Source organism: Lepus europaeus, chromosome 1, assembly GCF_033115175.1.
Source record: "Lepus europaeus isolate LE1 chromosome 1, mLepTim1.pri, whole genome shotgun sequence".
Lineage (NCBI taxonomy): Eukaryota > Metazoa > Chordata > Mammalia > Lagomorpha > Leporidae > Lepus > Lepus europaeus.
The window spans coordinates 126,221,930-126,237,214 of record NC_084827.1 but is presented as its reverse complement, the minus strand read 5'-3'; the positions used below and the strand labels follow the sequence as shown (position 1 = coordinate 126,237,214).

At 44.7% G+C, this 15,285-nt stretch overlaps 1 protein-coding gene across 1 annotated transcript in view; it reads left to right on the top strand.

The window, feature by feature from the left end:
* The first annotated feature begins 4,279 nt into the window (after positions 1-4,279).
* The window catches only part of FRZB (frizzled related protein), a 42,747-nt gene continuing 31,741 nt past the window's right edge, over positions 4,280-15,285 (top strand). The window contains exons 1-2 of the mRNA XM_062201001.1: positions 4,280-5,182; positions 14,915-14,962. Coding sequence (XP_062056985.1) covers positions 4,726-5,182; positions 14,915-14,962 — 505 coding nt within the window. The 5' untranslated portion in view covers positions 4,280-4,725. The remainder of the gene's footprint in view (positions 5,183-14,914; positions 14,963-15,285) is intronic.

Here is a 15,285-nt window from a genome sequence, read left to right as displayed (position 1 = left end):
ATCTTCTATCTGCTGGTTCACTCCCCAAATGGCTGCAATGGTCAGGGCTGGGCCAGGTAGAAGCCAGGCTGGGAGCTTCTTTCGGGTCTTCCAGATGGGTGGCAGGGGCCCAAGCACTTGGGCCATCTTTCACTGCTTTCTCAAGCTCACTAGCTGGGAGTTGGATTTGAAGTTTAGCAGCTGGGACTCCAAACCGAGCCCAAATGGGATGCTAGCGTTGCACGCAGAGGCTTAACCTGCTATGCCACAATGATGGCCCTCCGTAGCCATTTTTGACATTCTGATGAGCAAAGCTGAGGAAAAACTTCAGAAAAAATTCATTGGATTTATAGTTATATAGTTGCTGACTTGACCAATTTGTGCTCTGATTATTTCTGTATCCACAGAAGAGACTGATTCAGCTTCAAGGGTAACAAATAACAGATGACTGAAGACAAGGTAGGTTACAGCTTCTTATCGATTGTTTTGTAGAATTTCTAGTCTTATGGAGATAACTTTGAGGTTAATTTCTAATTTGAACCTGGTCATGTTTTGGTGTTCAGTTTTCACATTATCACTCTAAGGCCTAAAGCACAAGTTGTTGACCTTGTGCTTCTTGATTTATCCTCTAAATTTGGGTCTGTTTGAAGCCACTCATTTTCTAGGCTACAGCTCATCCACAGTGGATGAGCATATCTCCTAATTTTCAGACTTAACTATCATTATTTACTTAGATTATATTTCATTTCTCTCTAAGAGAAGATTTTAAATTTCAAAGATTTTGAAATTTTACTTATATTAATTGTACTATTTTATTTATTTATATTAATTTATTTTATTTTCCTTTGTGACATTTTTAGAATATTGTACTTCAATTACATCAGTCAACAGCTCTCATATTTTTTAAAAAAAGATTTATTTATTTATTTGAAAGGCAGAGTTACAGAGAGGCAGAGGAAGAGGCAGAGAGAGAGAAAGGACATCTGGTTCACTCCCCAGATGTCCACAATGGCTAGAGCTGTGCTGATCTGAAGCCAGCAGCCAGGAGCTTCCTCTGGGTCTCCCACATGGGTGCAGGGGCCCAAGGACTTGGGCCATCTTCCACTGCTTTCCCAGGCCGTAGCAGAGTGGATCAGAAGCAGAGCAGCCAGAACGCAAACCTGCTCCCATATAGGATGCTATGCCACAGCGTGGCCCCTCTCATATCTTTTTATTTTTTAAAAAAGATTTTATTCATTTATTTGAGAGGTAGAGTTACAGACAGTGAAATGGAGAGACAGAGAGAAAGGTCTTTCCTACGATGGTTACTCCTCAAATGGCCGCAACGAAACTATGCCGATCTGTAGCCAGGGGCCAGGAGCTTCTTGCCAATCTCCCATGCTGGTGCAGGGGCCCAAGTGCTTGGGCCATCTTTCACTGCTTTCCCAGGCCATAACAGAGAGCAGCCGGGACTAGAACCAGTGCCCATATGGGATGCTGGCGCCTCAGGCAGAAGATTAACCTCCGTGCACAGTGCTGGCCCCAGCCTCTAGTATCTATTTCAAAAGAAACAAAAGATGGATTCTTCTTTCAAAAATCAAACATGCTGTTTAGAAAGGTAGAGCATACCCAGAAGAAACAATGGAAGAAAAAAATTTGAACTAATAGATCGGTAAGTGCTAAGAATAGTTTGTGTAAATGAACAATGTTCAAGGGAAGTAACTAGAAAAATGAGCAGAATTGAACGAGGTACTGAGAAAGGCTTTCTGGAGGTAATGAATTTTTTAAAAAAATATTTATTTGAAAGGCAGAGTTACAGAAGGGGGGGGGGAGGGAGGGAGGGAGGGAGAGAGAGAGAGAGAGAGAGAGAGAGAGAGAAATTTCTTCCATACTTAGTTCACTCCCCAAATGGCTACAGAAGCCAGAAGCCAGGAGTTTCTTCTGGGTCTCCCGTTTGGATGAAGGGGCCCAAGTACTTGCTTTCTCAGACCATTAGCAGGGAGAAGGATTGGAAGTGGAGCAGCTGGGGGCCGGCACCGCAGGCAGAGGATTAGCCTATTAATGAGCCACAGCACTGGCACACCAGGTTCTAGTCCCAGACGGGGTGTCAGAGTCTGTCCCGGTTGCCCCTCTTCCAGTCCAGCTCTCTGCTGTGGCCCGGGAGTGCAGCAGAAGATGGCCCAAGTCCTTGGGCCCTGCACCCCATGGGAGACCAGGATAAGCACCTGGCTCCTGCCTTCAGATCAGCGTGGTATGCTGGCCACAGCGCACCAGCCACAGCGGCCATTGGGGGGTGAACCAACGGAAAAGGAAAACCTTTCTCTCTGTCTCTCTCTCTCACTGTCCACTCTGCCTGTCAAAAAAAAAAAAAAAAAAAAAAAAAAAAAAAAGGAAGTGGAGCAGCTGGGACTTGAACTGGCATGAGACTGCATGTGGCAGCTTAACCGAGGCCCCTATTTGGAGTTTTGGTAAAGACTGAGGAAATTTAGACTGGGAGGACATGTGTTAGACAAAGGGGAGAGTCGACTTTGTGCAGGGAAAGGAAAACACTTTACCTTAGATGGGTGTAGAGCCACTAAAGCAATTGGTTTGTTGTTCTCATGCTGTACGATTTAAGATAAACAAGTAAACATATTTAGCAGGAAATCTATTATATCTGCCCTTCACTTCTTATCAGAATGTACCCCAAATATTCTAATATTGACTTGTTTTCTCCCTACATTTTAGGTGCTGGCCCATTTTCATCTACTTCTGTAATTTCTGACTTTGTTTTCTTATGTGATATTAAATAAGAGTAGCCCAGGAAAAGTTTGTGAACTAGCTGACTCCCTATCTACCATCTGTTGTTTTTCCTTTTTTTTTTTTTTTCCTCCTAAGTGGAACAGAGTTCCTTTTGAAAAAATTTACTGCAGTCACAAAGTGCTGTTTATGGTCATTTTAGAGATAAAATTCCATCAGCTCAAGTTATCGATGGCATTTATACACGCTGTCAAGTGCACGCTGGGGAACGGAAACCAATGCCTCGCTGGGTGCTCTGAAGTGGGGACGCACGTTCTCTGCTTATTATCCACGGGGAGAATTATTTCAATGATGCAGAGCAAAGGTGACTTCCTGTTTTGTTTTAGGTTTTGTTTCTGCCTCTTCTCAGTGGAGGCTGTTTTCTGACAGTCCGCAGTCCTTTGGCTCACTCATTTCCCATTGAAAGGGCTTGGTGATAGGGCCTCTGCAGGTCATTCCATTTACAATACGCTGAAAAGGGACGGGATGGGGGAGAGAGGAAGGGAAAGAGGGAGTCATTAGTGGAAGGAGCCGACCAGGAGAGCATCTGTTTTCTATTTTCTCCTCTAAATGGAACTCATCTGGATGGAGATCTCGGTTTGTGTCGTTGCTAGCATTATCGTCATCACCAGTTACCTGTATGGGGTTCAGCGGCATTGGTGAGAAGAGTGCGATGATAAATGCCATTTTATGGCAGTGAGCAAACTCAGACAAAAAGACCAAGTGCTTTTAAGTAGTTGCTTTCCACTTGTACGCTTAAAAGCAAAACTCGAAAGTTCCATAGGGCAAAGGAAAAAAAAAAAAAAAAAGAAGAAGAAGAAGAAGAAGAAGAAATAACTACTGGGTTCCTCGCTTCTGGCGGCCTGTTTGGAATCCCGCCCAGCGTGGCTTCTCTTTTTATGAAAGGCAGCCCCCGACCCCGCGCAGACAGGCAGACCGCTGCGGTCGCGGCTCTGGGCGGTCCGGGCTGCCCCGGCGCTGGCAGGCGCGCCCGAGCGCTCCGCAGCTTCCTTGAGCCCGACACTGCTTAAGCCCCTTTCCCTCGCGTCTGACCTTCTGCAGAGCCTGTGATCGCTCGTACCTCCCGGGAGAGAGGGGCTCAGCGGGTTCCCAAGAGGGAACCTGGGGGGGGCGGGGGCGGGAGGAAGGACAGGGAACTTTTCAGTGCGGGGCTGGGGCCTCATCTTTGGGGCCAACGTCGGGTGGGTACTGTCCTGGTTCTGGCATCCTCGCTGCTGGTCAAGGCTTCCCTCCGCACTACTCCTGGGAAACCGAGCTGGCGTGAGAGCAGGCGGCGGGGGGCGGGGCGGAGCTCTCTGTCCCGCCCGGAGATGGGAAAATGAGGGGCTGCAGGATCTGGGGGCACCGAGACCTCCGGGCCACGCTCCTCCCGCGGGGGCCCTCTGGCAGCCGCGGTCACAGGGGCGGCTGCGCACACCGAGACTTGCAAACTCTTCCTGCAGCCTCCCCTCGCAGGAGAGTTCCCCCCCTCCCCCTATCCCTCTCCTTCCTCCTCCTCCTCCTCCTCCATCTTCTCCTCCTCCTCCTCCTCACTTTAGAGGATTTAATGCTGCTTCCAGCACCTTTTTTGTGATCCGGGGGACGTGATACCCCAGAGCTCGAACTACCACAGCGGAATCCTACTTTTGTTTTGATTCCTCCCTCGCTTCCCCCCTGCGCTGCGCGCATCTGATTGATCTGCGAAGTTCGACGCTTCTGCCAGCGGGAGAGGAATAAATAGATGCTGCTGCCCCCGAAGGCTTAAGCCTTGGGAAAGAGCGGCCAGAGCGGCAGGGGCGGTGGCGGCTGGAGCTCAGCGAAGCTCGTGGGACCCCATTGGGGGAATTTGATCCAAGGAAGCTGTGAGATTGCCGGGGGAGGAGAAGCTCCCAGATCATTGTGTCCACTTCCAGGGGACGGGAGGAGACGGCGCAGCGGGCCTCTGGGCGTCCACGGCACTGCTGCACGCTGCCCCGTCCTGCCGGGAGCATGGCCTGCGACAGCCAGGCCGGGCTGTTCGCCCTGGCCGCGCTCTGTTTGCTCCAGGTGCCCGGAGCCTGGGCTGCAGCCTGCGAGCCAGTGCGCATCCCCCTGTGCAAGTCTCTGCCCTGGAACATGACCAAGATGCCCAACCACCTGCACCACAGCACCCAGGCCAACGCCATCCTGGCCATCGAGCAGTTCGAGGGTCTGCTGGGCACCCACTGCAGCCCCGATCTGCTCTTCTTCCTCTGTGCCATGTACGCGCCCATCTGCACCATTGACTTCCAGCACGAGCCCATCAAGCCCTGCAAGTCTGTGTGCGAGCGGGCCCGGCAGGGCTGTGAGCCCATCCTCATCAAGTACCGCCACTCGTGGCCGGAGAGCCTGGCCTGCGAGGAGCTGCCGGTGTACGACCGAGGCGTGTGCATCTCCCCCGAGGCCATCGTCACTGCGGACGGAGCCGGTGAGCCTCCACCCTGCGCACCCTCCCCTCTTCCTTTACTCTCGAATTCTGTCTTTTTCTCTTCGCATCACTTATCTTACCCTCTGTCTTACTGCTCTATGAAACACCACGCTTCTTTTCTTTAACTCTCACCTCATCATCCTCCCAAAGGGCTGCCCTCTATTCCAACAGGCAATGTGGGTTTCTAAAACACTCGGTTCACTCCACCCTCTCACACTTCCCCAACACTCTGACCCTCTCTACGCCTTTTTTGTATGGTGATGCTCTTAATGTCCTTCTTAATGTTTGTAATCACTTTTGAGTTTTCTCGCCTGGTTCCGTTTTTGCTGCTTGTTAAGGTTGTGTGGAGAAAACAGAAAGCTAAAGCTCCCATTCACTTTTAATCATAGAGATAATTTCTAATCATTAAGGATAATTTCTAGTTTCGAATCATGCCAAGATAATTTCAGTAACCTTGCTCCAACCCACAGATGTTAGTGGCATGTGTTTGCTTAAAACCCAATTTGAGCAATTACCTTCACCTTAAATTTCCCTCTCCTTTCAATGAGATAAATTGTTCTTCCATTCCAGACTGAAACAGCTGTGAAGCATTGCTATGCACTGCTAATTAGTTTCTGTGGCTGGCTCCAGCCGTAGAGCTGGCGCACTGAAATTACTGGGCTCTTTCACATGTCCACATGCCTTCAGGTCATTTTGCAAGTGGCTTATGGGTGGAAGAAGTTATATTTAAGGCATGTTATCATCATACATTCATGTAATGTTATTTTTAATCTCACCCCTCATCCCACTCTCATACACTGTAAATGATTTGTCTTTAATGGCTCGTTTTATACTCTCAGTGTGTGCCTCGAGCACACCCTCATTTAGGTCTTTCCCTACTGTAAAACTTCATTGCAGTTCTACATTTAACAGAATCAGTCACAAGTTGTTTTCTCACTAGTGTGTAGTCTGATTATGACATTCCTAACTCTGACACTCCCATTGAAACCTGGTTCTTCATGGTCCATTTAATTCAAAGTCAATACCACTCCTGCCAACTAACTCAAACTTCAATTTCACCCTTCATATATATATTATCTATTAAAAAATCAAATTTTCACTTTCATACCTTCCTCCGATCAACTCTATTCTTATGTGTGTTGACTTGGTTGCCTCCATTTCTGTTCGTTTCTTGAATATCAGTTTTTCTTTACTCAGCCTAGGCTCACATCTCCAGTCCATTACTGTGTAATAGTTCCTAGATACCAGGGAATTGATTTGTAAAAATATTTTCTGTGCACATTGATTTGGTTAACACTGAATGATAGGGGAAAGAAAAAATACTTGCACAAATAGCTGAGAAACCAATACCAAGCAGAACGAGGTCATCCCACTTAGTCTATCACTCTTTGAATATACCTCTTGTAATCTTGACCTTAATCAAGACCCAGGAGTTGGTTGTAGAAAAATCAGAAAGAAATGTATTTCTTTTTACACTTTGAGCTTAAAGAGCACCCTGTAGCCTTTGTGCTCTCTATAGTCATAGGCCCTGCAGACTCTGGAAGAGCTCAATGCACATGGCTGCCCTGCTTTGCAAGGCACTTAGCATCCGTTAAATGCTGGCACTGCTCTCAGACCAAGAGTGAGGAATGAAGTAGCAATGGTTCATGCTGAAATGCATTCCTCCCCTTGAAGGACAAAAGTTGCTCTTAAACCCCTTTCGGAGGTGGACCTCCAATGAGCCAGGTTTGGCATGGTTAATGGCTGTCAAAAAGCCATAGTCAGGATGGATAGGAAGCAGTTCCATTGAGTGTCCCTGAGTCACCTATCACTGTGGACCAAACAGGGAACAATTGCCTCATTGAAGGACTCAAATAGGACATGCATGGAAACAATTTGTTAGTCCATGGAACTTGGTTTCTGAGCTTCTTTAAGATATCATAATACTTGCTTTGCTGACAGCATCCTTGCTAGAAAAATAAGTAGGAGTAGGCGGTAGTTGGAATCATAATTTAGTAATGGTCTCCCCTCCCCCTACCATAATCCTCAGTGTGAATCAGATAGTGGTGGCAGGAGGGAGTCGAAAGGGAGGTGGGAATAAGTTGTGGAGGGTGGATTTTAGCCTGAAGGCTCCCCTAGCTTCCAGGCCTAGCTTGTTGAAAATTACATTCCCTGTGTTGGGTCAAACTGTCAGACACCTGGAATTACTTAGGAACTACCGCATGTGACCAGTTTAATTTACAGTGCAATATATCCCTTGGTTTAGTGGGCTAGGACAGTTCACCAAGCAGATTCTTTTTTTCTTCCTTCAGGTATAAACAGAATCCCTGTGTCTTACAACTAGAATCTATCCAGCTAGATACAAAAATGAGGTCTCCCTGAATAAAATGGGATAACATTTTACATTCCTTCAACATTAAGAGGATTTTCAGATTCTACCAGTCTAGGGCTTTGTTCCCTCGTAGTGTATTATAACTCCACAAGCAAGCTTAGAGCATTTTACAAAGCTCAGTATTACTGTAATGGAGTAACGCTTCAAACTATGTTTTGCTTTAAAACACTAACGGTAAACATACTTTTATAAAGAATAGGTCACATCCCGACTATTAATAATAAATTCACACAAATTTTTTTTAAAGATTTATTTTATTTATTTGAAAGGCAGAGTTACAGAGAAAGGGGGAGAGAGAGAGAGAGAGAGAGAGAGAGAGAGAGAGAGAGAGAGAGAGGTCTTTCATCCGCTTGTTCACTCTGTAAACGGCTGTAAGGTCCAGAGCTAGGCTGATCTGAAGCCAGGAGTCAGGGCCTTCCTCTGGCTCTCCCCCGTGGGTGCATCCTCTGCTGCTTTCCCAGGTGCATTAACAGAGAGCTGGGACTCGAACCGGTGCACATTTGGATGTTGGCACTGCAGGCTGGGGCTTTAACCTGCTGCAAAATGGTGTTGGCCTCATGGATTTTGTTCTTACACATTATATATTTTCATGGCATGTGGTTTCATGTATGAGGGCAACTTTATCTAATTCAGTTCAATTTAGCCATTCTACCAGTTAAACATTTAATTAAACTTTTTAAAAATGATTTTTTATTTGGAAGGCAGAGTGACACACAAAGAGAAAGAGACACAGAGAAATTTATCTATTGGTTCCTTCATCAAATGCCCACAATAGTTAGGGCTAAGCAGGACCAAAACCAGGAGCAAGGGATTCCATCAAGGTGTCCTGTGTGGCTGGCAGGATCCCAAGTTCTTGGGAAGTTATCTGTTGCCTTCCAGGCACATTAACAGGAAGCTGGGTTGGACGTTGAGGTGTGACTTGATCCCATGCACTCAGATTTGGGATGCGAGTGTCCCAAATGGCAGCTTAACTACTGTGCCACAATGCCCAGTCCTGGTGAAATCTTTATTATTGCTTGGTGAATATAGAGTCAGGCAGATCAGTTATTAAATCTGTGTGTGTATGTGTTTTTAAGATTTATTTATTTATTTGAAAGGCAGAGTGAGACAGAAGTGTCTTCAGTCTGCTGATTCACTCCCCAAATAGCCACAGAAGCTGGGAGCCAGGAGCTTCTTTTGGGTCTCCCACATTGGTGCAGGGGTCCAGGTACTTAGGCCATCCTCCACTGCTTTCCCAGGTGCATTAGCAGGGAGCTGGATCAGAAGTGGAGCAGCCGGGAGATGAACTGGTGCCCATACGGGATGGTGGCACTGCAGGTGCGGGCTTACTTAACTCATACCACAGCACTGGCCCCAGATGTTGAATCTTGACTGCTCAATATCAACTGTTGCTAAGGGAAGATTCTATAACTTTTTTTTTTCTTTTTTTGACAGGCAGAGTTAGACAGTGAGAGAGACAGACAGAGAAAAAGGTCTTCCTTCTGTTGGTTCACCCCCCAAATGGCCGCTGCGGCCGGCGCGCTGCGCCAATCTGAAGCCAGGAGCCAGGTGCTTCCTCCTGGTCTCCCATGTGGGTGCAGGGCCCAAGCACTTGGGCCATCCTCCACTGCCTTCCCGGCCACAGCAGAAAGCTGGACAGGAAGAGGAGCAACCGGGACAGAATCCGGCGCCCCAACCGGGACTAGAACCCTGGGTGCCGGCACCGCAGGCGGAGGATTAGCCTAGTGAGCCGCGGCATCAGCCTATATAACTTCTTTGATTCAAAGTTTTAAAATCTGTAAAATGGGGACAAAGCTAATTATATCCTGAGGGTAAGGTGAAGATGAAATTAAATAGCCGTAAAGCTCTGAACCTAGGCCCTCATACATAGTAAGCCCTGATCTAATTGCTGCTGCTGCTGCTATTTTAGTGTTATTATCCTTGTTATAGGAAATTGACTGGCACTTTCTGTTTTGTGTTCTTAAAAATATGCTGGTAAAGCAGATACAGACTTGAGCTTTTATCAGTTCATCTCTGAGAAACAAGCTCTATACTGCAACATAACCAGAAGAGAGATTTTATTTCTTCTGAATATATAAAGTTAATATTTCATTTCACACAAATCGACCTGCACTTCAGGCTCAAGAGCATATCCCTTTGGAAGCAACAGAAAAAAAAGAATGAAGTCTAATGAATGTCTGTTAATTACAAATGGTTTATCTCAGAAACCCAGAAACCAAGCATTTAAGAAAGTTTATGGTAAGATATTTCACAACTATTTCTACAACACCTACAGTTTGCCACGCCAAGCACTCCATAATCACTCCTCAGTCATTGCTGGTTTCCGTGGTAGAACTAACTTGTCATCCCAGCTCTTGCCCAACACATTTCTGCAGGCCCTTTCTCGCCTGGCAGAGCTGCGCCAACTTTCACATGCAGGAACTGCTGTTTAATCATTTCTCCACTCCTGGAGGAACAGGCAGCCTTTTCTTTAGCCCTGGTCTACAAATATTTGAGGGGCCAAATACCAAGAAGGAAGAAGAATTATTTACTGTGATATGAGGAAGAAAATAGAATGGAAAGGAGAAATGGAAATTTTAGATTAGGACTAGAGAGAAAACATTCTAAAGATCACTGATTATGTAAAATATAGAAAGACAGTCTGAATGGGGTACAGAAAAGTATCTCAGAATGTTATTAAATTTATTTACAGCTAACTCGATTACCAGTGGAAATAGAATCTTATGTAGTTCCTAACCCCTCTAAACTGTATTTAATTATTCACTTTTTATCTCATTTCTACCACATTTTCAAATAGCTGTGACAAACAGCAAACCGACCGAGTTGTATTAAACCTTTCTATATTTACTTGATGTCTAAAAAGAGGAGACCATGGAACTGGCATTGTGGTGTAATGGGTTAAGCCAGTGCCTGCAGTACCAACATCCCATATGGGTACCAATTCCCATACAGGTACCAGTCCCAGCTGCTCCATTTCTGATCCAGCTCTCTGCTAACGCGCCAGGAAAAGAAGCAGAAGATAATCTAAGTGCTTGGGCCTCTGCACCCATATGGGAGACCTGGATGAATCTCCTGGCTCCTGGCTGCTGCCGCCATCTGGGGAATGAGCCAGTAGATCAAAGCTCTCTATCTTTGTAACTCCCTCTCTCTGTAACTCTGCTTTTAAATAAAAATATATATTTAAAATAAAAACTAAAAAGGAAACCAAGAGTTACCATATTATAGTTTTGAATAAAGAATTGGCTGTATTTTCTCAATTTAGAGGAAAAAAATTTTGGCGTTATGGGCTCTTAGTTGGAATTCCAGATTTGTCATTGATTTTATGTGTTCAAACATGTCATTTTGCATTAACATTGATTGGGTATTGTGAAGAATAAAATATTCATATGAAATGATGGAATGAAGTGATTCATTTATTTTGTGAATGGTGAAGCATAATATAAGTGTTTTACAGCAACATTACTGGGAAGAGGACATGACATCTGTAGGATAGAGCTCATTAACAGCAACAGAATAAAAACCAACACATGTTCTGGGTGCTCTTCTATGTACATTATGCACATTAACTGACAATTCCATAGGAGGCGCTATTCCCATTTTGCAGAAAAGGATGCAGAGGCTCATAGAGAAATTAGGTGACCTGCCCAAGTTAATACAGCTTGTAGGAAACAGAATTCTGGGGCCGGCATTATGGCATAGTGGGTAAAGCCACACTGGCATCCCATATGGGTACTGGGTCGTGTCCTGGCTGTTCCACTTCTGATCCAGCTCCCAGCTAATGTGCCTTGGAAAAGCAGCAGAAAGTGGCCCAGGTGCTTGGGCCCCTGCCACCCACATGGGAGACCCCGCTGAAGTTCCTGGGTCATCCTGGCCATTGGGACCATTTGGGCACTGAACCAAGGGGTGGAAGATCTCTCCCTCTCTATGTAACTCTGACTTATTTATTTATCATTGAGAGGCAGTTACAGATAGAGGGAGAGACAGAGACAAAGGTCTTTCATGTGCTGGTTCACTCCCTAAATGGCTGCAAAGGCCGGGGCTGGGCTGATCTGAAGCCAGGAGTCAGAAGCTTCTTCTGGGGCTCCCACATGGGTGCAGGGACCCAAGTAGTTGGGCCGTCTTTCACTGCTTTTCCAGGCACATTAGCAGGAAGCTGGATTGGAAGAGGAGCAGCCAGGACATGAACTGGCACCCATATGGGATGCTGGTGCTGTTGGTGGAGGCTTAGCCTACTACACCACAGTGCTGGCCTCCAAATAAATTAATCTTTAAAAAAAAAAAAAGGCTTAAAATCAGAATCCTTTCTTCACTATACTTCCTCTCTTACTAAGAAAGATGATTTGAATTTTACAGAGAAGCTGTGTCTTTTGCCCATCAGATTGCAGTTAAAGAAACTTGTTGTATTTTGAAAGCCTGTTTAAATATGGCTTAAGAGGATAAAAGAAGGCCCTGGACAATAGATTCCAAGAGATAAGAGATTGCTGCATTTTTGGGATAGCAGAGAACACTCCAGATTCTCATGTCTGGATCGAAGCCCCTCAGCATGCCCTAAAGTGAACTCATCATCTCCTTGCCCTCAAGCATTGCTCCTTTCTGGTGTTTTCTATATTGTGGGGAGGCATCACCATACCTGGTCATGCAGGCCCAAGAATGAGTCTTGATTCTACACATTTCCTCATCTCTCACATTTGACATGTAGCAAACGCTGTTAGATCTACTCTGAATTGAATTCCCTTTCCTCACTATCTAATGCCATTTCCTTGGTTTGGATTTCACCGTTTCTGACATGGATTGTGGCCGTAGGATGGTAGTTGGTTACAGTATTCCCCCTTTGAACACCTGCAGGATGATCTTTCTGAAAAGTGACCTTCTGCTTAAAATCCTTTGATATCTGCCACTGGCCTTCGTGATCTCACCCCTCCCAGCTCTTGAGCTTCCTCTCTGTTTACATGCTCAGTGTTTCAGCTTCCCTGGAGGACTTCCAGGTCCCTTGATGGGTATGGCATTTTCTCACCCTTGTACATTTGTAATCATTTGGAAAACCTTCCCGACCTCCCCCAGTTCCTTTAGGACACTTCTTCTGGAAACCTCTGTGACCTCCACTGGAAATCCTTGGGACAGTATCACCTATTTTAATTTAAAAATTTGTTGATAAAAATCTCATTAAAATTCCTGCAATCAAAGTTTTTAGAAGATTTAGTATGCAAAACTCACATTATACAAAACACTGTGTATGAATTTCAGGGTATTTTGCATCTGATTTTTATCTGATTATTCTAATAATTGACTTCTAAGCATTTTTAAAAGTGTTGAAACATTTTCTGGTGAATAAGAATGAAAGAAGGAAAATACTCTTCTTGACTCGCTTGTTTCAAAAGGGTTTTCTTTTCCAAGAGAAGAGTTTCTTCCTCATTTTTATTTCAGTCTTTGAACACTCAACATTTTAAATGTAGACCACTGTAATTGCTTCATTATAGGTAGATTATTTTATATTGGCCATATAAATTTATCATGTGATTATTATTCAGGAATGGAAAAAACTATTGGAAGATTACTTTAAAATGTGGGTACATTTCTCATGAATGATGTATTTGAATAGAATAAAAGCCATTAAATTAACAGTTTATGCCAAGTTGAATTAAATGTTTTAGAATTATTGTTTGTCACTTCTCTATTCATTTATCTTTCCTTGGATATAGCTTTTTAAATAGCAGCTGATGCTTACTCAGCCTGAGAAAGTAATTCATTAATTGTAATTGTGGTTATTGCCCTAAAACAATATTAACCCCTCCTTGTGAAGTTTACTCATGATATGACCCGTGAAGAAAAAGCACAGAAGAAGAGTGCTGTTTTTTGTTGGAATACAGAGACACATTTAGCTGAAGTGTTAATACAAATACGAAGCTCTTATATAGAAGTACTGAGTTGGAGTGCCAAGAACATATAACTTGGTACAGCATTTGAACGTAGTGCTCTACTCAGGCACTCGGCATTACTCATTAGGGGCTGCTTTCTCGATTGGAACACAGAATACCTTTGTTACCATTTTCTGGGATTCAGACATCCTAAAATTAGTGGCAATTTCTAATTATTTGTCACATCTATTAATTGCACAGCTTGAATAGTCCCTAGATAATAGACTTCCTCTCTGGTGAAGAACTATTTAGACTGTGATTAAAATGTGGCATGAGCTTGCTCTCTGAATGTTTTCCTTAGGCACTAAGGATTAAAATGTATCCCAGTACAGTGTGATAAATCTATTTATTGAAGAGGTGTTTGCTTTTTTTTTTTAAGATTTATTTATTTATTTGAAAGAGTTACACAGAGAAAGGAGAGGCAGAGAAAGAGAGAGAGCAAGCGAGCGCACGAGAGAGGTCTTCCATCCAATGGTTCACTCCCCAGTTGGCCGCAATGGCTGGAGCTGCGCCAATCTGAAGCCAGGAGCTTCTTCTGGATCTCCCACGCGGGTGCAGGGCCCCAAAGACTTGGGCCATCTTCTACTACTTTCCCAGGCCATAGCAGAGAGCCGGATAGGAAGTGGAGCAGCCGGGTCTTGAACCAGCACCCATATGGGTTGCGGGTGCTTCAGGCCAGGGCATTAACCCACTGCACCACAGCCCTGGCCCCTAGCTTGTTTTTTTTAATTTTTGACAGGCAGAGTGGACAGTGAGAGAGAGAGAGAGAGAGAGAGAGAGAGAGAGAAAGAGAAAGGTCTTCCTTTGCCGTTGGTTCACCCTCCAATGGCCACCGTGACCAGCGCGCTGTGGCCGGCGCACCGCGCTGATCCGAAGGCAGGAGCCAGGTGCTTCTCCTGGTCTCCCATGTGGGTGCAGGGCCTAAGCACTTGGGCCATCCTCCACTGCACTCCCTGGCCACAGCAGAGAGCTGGCCTGGAAGAGGGGCAACCGGGACAGGATCGGTGCCCCGACCGGGACTAGAACCCGCTGTGCCGGTGCTGCAAGGTGGAGGATTAGCCTGTTGAGCCATGCCGCCGGCCCCTAGCTTGTTTTTGTAATCAAGTCATAAATGTTGGGTGAGTGCCTATTTGCATGGCTTTATTGTGATAGGGTGCTCATCATTTACATATTTTGCAAAATTTTAACACTATTAAATTCTGACATTTTAGGCACAGCCGAGGATTCCAAAGAGCATCACCTTTTAATCACATGGAAAAATAGATCTCATCTGTATTCAACTCAAATGATAAGAATGCCAACCACATGACCCTAATAAGAATACTCCTCCTGAGACACCTGGGTTCTCACCCAAGTCAAACATTGTGGATTTACATTTTTAGATAAGAATTCTTTAAATAATAATAGATATGTTACGGTTCTTTCTTTATTCTATCTTCCTTTCAGATTTTCCTATGGATTCTAGTAATGGAAACTGTAGAGGGGCAAGCAGTGGTGAGTATATCACTATCTTCTCGGTTTTCATTTGTGGTCAATTTATTCTTCAATGTAACCTAGATACTCAATTCTTTGTGAATGTTTTTGTCCTACATTTTAAAAATAAACTTATACATTATTTACTTATTTATAATAACTTTGTTTCTAATGTTAACATATGACAACATTGACTTTTCATTTTGATATATAATTTGGTATACGTGAATTTTAAAAGTATGTATGGATACACGTAACCATTGTCACAATCAGGATACAGAACAATTCCATAACCCTGAAGAACTTGATCAATCTATACCCATTTCTATCCCCACATTTCACCA